At 27.8% G+C, this 8,352-nt stretch overlaps 1 protein-coding gene across 1 annotated transcript; it reads right to left on the bottom strand.

The window, feature by feature from the left end:
- Positions 1 to 2,600, bottom strand: LOC113372625 (39S ribosomal protein L3, mitochondrial-like). The gene is made up of 6 exons (XM_026612984.1): positions 2,500 to 2,600; positions 2,298 to 2,397; positions 1,978 to 2,232; positions 848 to 1,143; positions 485 to 649; positions 1 to 285 (listed from the first exon to the last, which is right to left on the bottom strand). The coding sequence occupies exons 1-6, from the start codon at positions 2,568 to 2,570 to the stop codon at positions 21 to 23; spliced, it is 1,152 nt and encodes a 383-aa protein (XP_026468769.1). The 5' UTR covers positions 2,571 to 2,600; the 3' UTR covers positions 1 to 20.
- Between the last annotated feature and the right edge of the window lie 5,752 nt (positions 2,601 to 8,352).

Below are 8,352 nucleotides of genomic sequence, written 5' to 3'. Positions count from 1 at the left end.
ATTTTTATACAAATTAAAATTTATTTTGATTCCTCAAATGTAATTGTAGGATCACCAAATTGATGCAATTCTTCACAATAAAGATCTTCAGGTATATCATCATCATCTACATTTGGGAAAGCAGTCGGAAATGGTGGAGCTTCTTTAGGTTTTCTTAGAGGTAACATTGTATCATAAACATAGCAAAATGAATTTGTATCTCCAGGAATAGCTAAGCCAGAAACATACAGCACGTTATATTTTGTATTAATTCGCCAAATTCGGGCACCTTTGTGTATGCGCCATCTAAAAAAAAATTAAATATGTTACTTATTATGAATTATAAAAAACTCAATTATTGAAACATTATTAATTACTCGAACTAAGAAACTTGTGCTATAAATTATAAATGACATGAAATTTCATTAAGGTTTTCGAGGTCTATGATGACAATTACCCATACATAATTAATAGTATAAACTAAAATTAAATTTATGAATCTTACCTGTTACCCATATGCCCAGGCATTTTTGTACCAGGCCAAACACGTGCTTTTTCTCCACCACCACCTATATTACCTGGCCTACGATGTGTCTTAGTTACACCATGTGAAGCAGGCATACCTTTAAAGCCCCATCTTTTCATAACACCTTGAAAACCACGATCTATCCTATTTTTTAATACAGAATGGAAATTGTATATTCGCTAAAGTTTTGAATAGGAGTGGCTCAAAAAGAATATTCAAAGTTATTTCATCGTTAAAAAATATTATAGAACAGTACAAAGAATTTTTAATGAATTTATGTTAAACACTTTAAGGATGTATAATAAGCAAAATATTAAATTATTTAGTTATACTATATCTTACGTTTTTCCTCGAATATCAACATAATCTCCAACCCTAAAATGAGCAGCTGTCAAAGGAGTGCCTGGGTTCAGGGCAGCATTAGGTGTAACTAGGAACCTGCCCAATATACGTTTTGGCATGACACCTGAATTTTTAAATAATCCACAATATTCCTTGGTGAGTAATGTCGGGTCAACACTCTCAGCACCAACGAGTAATGCTCCATATTTGTTTGGGTTAACAATAGGTTTTCTAGGTCTATGATTTTGATTTATTTCACCAGGTGGTATATACTTTATGACATGATTATCAACTATCTGAAATTAATATAGCAAATATATATATATATATATATATATATATATATATAATAATAATAGTAATTAGATTTTTTGTTCGACTTTGAGACATATCTTGAATAATGATTTTCAGCCACTCATTGAAATAAAAGAAACAAATATAAATATTTATCTGGCTGAAAATCATTATTCAAGATATATATATATATATATATATATATATATACACCTAAGTCTGTTTTTACACGGAGATTGGTTCCAGAAGAATCCGTGTAAAAAAAAAACGTGTAAAAAAAGACATTGATCTTATACAAAAATGGGTGATTTGTTCCTGATCTCTAAAACCTATTAAAATTGGTGAAAAACAAGAATTTTTAAGAACAAGAATTAAATTAGTGCTATTCACATTTGCTTTGACCAGTAAAAATTGTTTGTACGCGCTAAAGGGGAATTCACTTAAATCTTTAAGCTAGTGTTCGCAAACTATCGATACTATCGATGGTTTCAGACTTTTTTCTTTCATAAATACTTTTTTGTGATATAAACATACTTCGCAAAAATTTAATTTGACAAAAAAAATTTAGGTACATAAAACTTCAAATCGTGCTAAATGGAATAAATTCGTGTAAAAAAATTAAAAATATTCAATTTTCAAACCGTGTTATATCAAAACCGTGTACAAAAAGACCGTGTAAAAACAGACTTAGGTGTATATGGGTGTTATACAAATATTTTGTTATATAATAAATTATATGAAGCAGTAAGTTGCAATTATGAAATAAACTATGTAATTGATTCTAGCTCATGTCAACTAACTCTTATTTAAATTAAATGAATAGAAATAATAGTTACTTGTAATAGAGTAGTATATATTTTAGATCCATCTTTAAACCACAATGGATAAACTCCTATTTTCCTCGCAATTACTCCGCTTCTAACAGACCGAGGTGTCCATTCAGTTTTTGGCAATTGTAACTCTTCCTTCAAAATTCCTCCACTTTTTGCATAGGTTTGAAAGCCACCAATAACAACAGGTTCTCCATACTTATCGTGAACTATATCTTTGACAAAACTTTCATTTTCTTTTGTGAGAAATTCATTCATCAACTGTAAATAGTTTTGATAATATTAGGTTGAATAATGAGTAGGAATATCAGTTAAAAGATATTTACAGTTCTTTCTTTTCGAACAAACCATATAGGATTTCTCAAAACTGGTCGTTTTCCCAGTTGTTTTCGACCTCTATTTGGTATGGTAATTGGATCTGTAATACTATTAAAATTAACTAATCAGTGAAAGTAATGTCAGATATATTTCAAAACTTAGTTTAATTACTATATTTAAATGTTATTTCATAATTGAAAAATGGTATACCTGAGCCTTAAAAAACTGTTCTTTAAAGCATTTAAATTGTCAAGAGCAGTTCTTGCTAAACAGTGAGCCATAATTAATATTTTATAAACATATAACAAGGTTATAACATTGTGAATTAAGTAAATATATATAAATGATATTGCTCAAATTTATTTAAGAAATCTAACAATGGTTTTGAGGTTAGGTATTAAAATAATATGACGGCACAGTGCAGCATAGCCAACATTAGAATAATTGTTATATAATCTGAGAAATATATTTTTTATAAATTGAAATCATTTCAATATAGTATTTTAATGTCTATCACATTTAATATTTAAAGCGTTAAGAATTATTTTAATTAAGTTATATATCTATTTAATTTCGAAAATTACCGCGTAAAGTTTGACATTTTCGCAACAACTTCACACCGATACAGTAAGACCAATGCGTAGAATTGAAACGTCAAAAACAACTGTAGACTTTGATGTTTATGTTGGTTAATTTGTTTATTCTGCAAAAAGCATTGAACAGTGTTTAGTGTTCATGCTATAATAAAGTAATAAATATATTTAGTTACCTTGTTAATTCAATTTTGCTAGTTGTTATAAAATATTATCCATTTTACCATTGTGCGAACCTTCATAACCCAACATCGAATCATCTTTATTTTGGCACGCGATAATTATGGTGATTTATACAAGTGTCTTTTAACTGTTATGTAACGAGGGTAAATAAAAATTTAGTGTCTTTATTATCCAGACATAGTTATTGTAATGGTGTAGTGAGAAACAGTAAAGTAGAAAAGTGCACCAAACATGTTATTAAAGTGTTCTTCCGCAGAAAAGCGGCATGCCCCAGGCAAAGGCAAGCCTGCACGTGGAACCGGTGAGTACAATTTTTAATAACTTTCGCCATTGTGTCATGCGACATAACCTTAAAATTTCATGTATACATGCTCGGTCTTCATGCAATCACATTGAAAATTGATAATAACACTTGTTTCGAGTTATTTGAGGTCATGTTTTGTGACCCCTATGATAGATTTTCAATGCTTGCTTGTGTCAGGAAATAACAACTTTAAGTAACATGACGTCATTTTCGATGGATTCATTTTTGTATACACGCCGCTTATAGTCGGCATTATGACAAGGATTCTCGGAAATATGCAAATGAATCAATTCTCAATCATATTGCAATAGATAGTATACATTTATAACAAAACAAATGGTTGTCATACGATTCTATTAATTCATTTTGCTTTATACCTGGTATAAAATAACATTATTACCCTGTTTCGATGCTTCGATGGTAGAGAATGAAGTAGGCCTAAATATCCTCATCATTTTCAGTAGTTATTAGATAATAAATTTTGATAATTGAAATATTGATCGAGATATTCTTTGTTGTGAGTTTACAAAGATTTTTTCTTAAAAATTTATATTTCTCTTTGCATGGTATCAATCTTCAAATTCTTTTCATAAAATTTTTACATGCAGTAGCGTCTTGCCATTATTATTATTTTTATTTTTTGATAATGATTTCTTTATTTCACATAAATGAATATTTACATTCTGTTTTACAATATTTTATACAGAAGTGTATTTATATAACTATTCTTCAAAAAATATTATTTTCTTTTTATTTCTTGAATTCCTCATCCTTGAAATTTCCTCCTCAAAATTACAAAGATTTTTTCTTAAAAATTTATATTCTCTTTGCATGGTATCAATCTTCAAATTCTTTTCATAAATTTTTACATGCAGTAGCGTCTGCCATTATTATTATTTTTATTTTTTTGATAATGATTTCTTTATTTCACATAAATGAATATTTACATTCTGTTTTACAATATTTTATACAGAAGTGTATTTATATAACTATTCTTCAAAAATATTATTTTCTTTTTATTTCTTGAATTCCTCATCCTTGAAATTTCCTCAAACCATGATATAAATTATATAAGATTCTTGATTTATTTTGTATATCTATTTTGATAAGTTTATCGTCATCCTCAGTTACATCTATTTTCAAGATTTTTAATTTATTTTCAACCAATCTCATATAATTTTTTTTTACCACATTCAGTTAAATAGTGTACATTTTTTTACCACATTTTCCTCCTTATTGCATTTTCACATTTCTCTGTGCTGCACATTTTTATTCTAAAAGCTTCAAATAATTGTTGTTTTCCATTCTCTGAAGGAATATTTTTGTTTTCTATATTAACTATTACAAATTATAATATTTGTGATTATTAACTTGACAAATTGTTGTATTAACTGTTTACATATTAATATTGTAGCAGGGATTTGCGTTTCTAAGTTGATTTTACATTTGACCTTTTCTGCAATTTATTTATAATTCAGAATGAATATATATCTTGAATAGGATGATTTTATTAGCACTTCTAAATACTCTGAAGCGATATATATTTTAATTTTTTTATATAGAACTATTCATGGTTCTCCGAATATAGTAGAAAAACTAGTGAATTTTATTTATTCGCATTGGCGCATTAACCCATAAAAATAACTGATAATATTGAAATTATCAGAGACATTTCCTGTTGATTTGAGTTAAAAAACATTAATATATCTCGAACGACCTTGACAAGGTAACTTTGTGTGGAACCAACCTGGTTTAAATATGCCTCCAAGTTGTTTGCTAGTACCAAAGGTAATATATTATATGATACCTAAGTACTTTTTGTACTAGGGGATATTTAAATACTAACTTAGATGGATATTTAAATTAGGTTCACACAAATTTACCTTGTCAAGGTCGTTACATCATATATAAGTAATTCGCAGTCGACCATTTATTGCAATATTCAAAGTTCAATAAAATTGATTCAAGATCAAATTTTAAAATGTACATTCTCAAATTTTAATCTCTCGTATGTTATAAAATTTGCGTATGTCATTCGATTGCATAACTTGATACTTGATAAGAACTCACGTTTTTTATCTGTATCAGGTAGTTATCTTAAACAATTAGCAATTAGCAATATGTGCGGAAATAATTATATGTGTTATCTCGTACGTAGGTTTTGGATAAACTTACTACATTTAAAAATAAATTTTAACATTAAATTTATTAAAGCATAATGAATTTATTTCAATACATTCTTGTTTTGAATTCAGTGTTGACTTTTTCACGTATTAAATTGACTACATAATAGATTGTGTATTTAAATGGTTTAAATAACACAATCGCATGACTATTAATATTTGTTGATGTATTGATGAAATCAATTACGTCTTTTAATTTTTTGAAGATTAATCATCTTTTGTTCTTCTGAAAGGAATTTGTTAAATTTGGCAGAGAAATGTCTTCTGATGAATAATATTTATGTAAATGGATTTTTTGTAAAGGAAATACTAGGATGTTTTAGCAAAGTAACCCCAAAGGTTTTTTTCTTTTTTTTTCTTTTTTTATTGGCCTCCGCTTTACAGCATTTTTAGCCACCTTCACCTACATTATTCATATTATTTTTCAGAATATTCTATACAAGTCTTACATACATATTGCTTCTACATATATCATTTATACTATCTCTTCTTATATCCTAACCTTCCATTCAATTTTTCTTTCAACTGGTTTTCATTCTTCTTCTTGTTGTCTCAATATGTTATTCTCATCTTCTAAAAAACTTTTCTTTTTTCTTCTTACTTCTAATACATTTTTTTCTTGTGTTCTACAAATTAACAATTCTTAATCTAATTTAATATTTTATATTTTAATTCTGGTATTGCTGGAGATTCGAACCGAATTCCTCCAGCTTGTGAGTTGCCATTACACGAAAGATTCAAAGTCGTAATCTACAATTAAAATTTCAATTATATTTTTATTCCAAATTGATCAAATCCATATAGTTTCAGGATCACAACTAAAATTGTCTAGCTGTACTTGAGATCAAATTCGTTTCCATTCTATCAAAATTTGAAATTTTATTCAATCTCACTTCTCTCAATTCAGATACTAATGTATATATTTTTAAAATTCCCGTTTTTGTTTTTGAGTAAGAGCGTTTTTGTCTGAATGAATGCTTGAAAAATTGTTTTTATTTTCAAATTGATCAAATATATATAGTTGTTTTCAAATTGTTCAAACCTTTAGTATCAGGATCAAAATTAAACTTATCTCTCAAATTCATTCTATCATATTCCATCAATTTGAAACTTTATTTAATCCAATCAAAATCACTTAAGAGTCTAACTTTTTGCATGAGCATTTTTGAAGTGCCTCTTGGTTTTTGATGAAGGGCTTTTTTGTATAAATTATGAATACTTGATAAATTGTTTATTTCTCAAATTGATCAAATCCATATACTTTCAGGATTAAAAATCAAACTTATCTTTTAAATTTATTGTATCACATTCCATTAATTTTTGAAACTTTATTCAATCCAATTGGATTGATTGATGATTCTAACTAGAATCATTTGAGAATCTAATTTATGTATTTTTGAAGTGCCCGTTGGTTTTTGATGGAAGGCATTTTTGTCTAAATAACGAATACTTGATAAATTGTTTATTTTTCAAATTGATCAAATTCATATACTTTCAGAATCAAAATCAAACTTATCTCTCAAATTCATTGTATCATATTTGATCAATTTTTGAAAATTTATTCTGTTTAATTAGAATCATTTGAGAATTTAATTTGTGTGTTTTTGAAGTGCCTGTTTGTTTTTGATGAGGAGCATTTTTCTTTAAATAATGAATACTTGACAAATTGCTTTTTTTCAAAATGATCAAATCCATATACTTTCAGGATCAAAATCAAACTTATCTCTCAAATCTCAAATAATCAGGGCAAATGATTCAACAATGAACTTCTTAAAATTTCTTTCTGTTTTCAAGTTTTTTTAAATGCCTATTTTCCAGTGCCCTCATTTATTCGCATTATTGATTTTTAAGGATTTTTGGACCCCTTTTTACCACTTGGTGGTATGTGGTGATATTTAAAATCATGCAGGGCCGCATCGCTTGAATGCGATGCATGCGAAAAATGCGGACGCACGTCTTAGGGGGCGCCAAAACCAGATTTCGAATTAAAGTTTATAATATATTATTTATACTTTTTAAATATAAAATCGAGAATACTCAATAGATTATAAAAACAATATAACTGGATACAGAGACACAAAAACGTTGGCAATGTGATATCAGTAGAAACAATTAACCGATTATAATTCTGAAATTAGTCAATTATTTATTAGTAAAAAACTAGATGTGATCTTACTAACCCATGCCAATATTTAGGTATTTTTATAATTTACTTTAAATCCCTTTGATCACTTACTTAATCACTTTGATCGAACAAATTTAATTAATAAGACTAATTATTGATTGTGTATTTGAATTGTTTTTTATGCTCAGTTCCGTTTCATGCAAACAGTTTTCAGACCATCATAATTATACCAACAATCCTTTACAATCTTAGTTTTTTTTATACAGCTCGTACTTAATCTGGTAAAACAATTTAATTTTTATCAATATGATAAAAATCCAATTTGGAGATACCAAGTTCAATACTTGTCTCACGATTTTTTTTTATAAATATCAATTGCAAAAGACGCAATAGATGTATCACAATTGTAGGTGTGTGGTGGCCCCTGGCCCCCATAACCGTGGTACTCAGAAATCCATATGACGCAAATGCTTCATACTATAATATTGATTTAGCATGCAATTGCGCTAATTCGCCTGCAGACTTTTTATATAGTTGTTCGTTATATACCATATATAATGTATTGGCGTCTGATAAAATCTTGTTTGATGGTACTTAGAACACTGCATGCAAATCAGTCACTTGGCTTTGTTTTTGTTGAGAAGTATATGAATGAATGCATTTTTATGCAGACTT

The sequence above is a fragment of the Ctenocephalides felis genome, unplaced genomic scaffold, assembly GCF_003426905.1.
Source record: "Ctenocephalides felis isolate EL2017-DRISC unplaced genomic scaffold, ASM342690v1 CF-g0.4_SCAFFOLD_01604, whole genome shotgun sequence".
Classification (NCBI taxonomy): Eukaryota; Metazoa; Arthropoda; class Insecta; order Siphonaptera; family Pulicidae; genus Ctenocephalides; species Ctenocephalides felis.
Note: the sequence above shows the minus strand (reverse complement) of the source record. Positions and strands in the feature narration are given on the sequence as shown.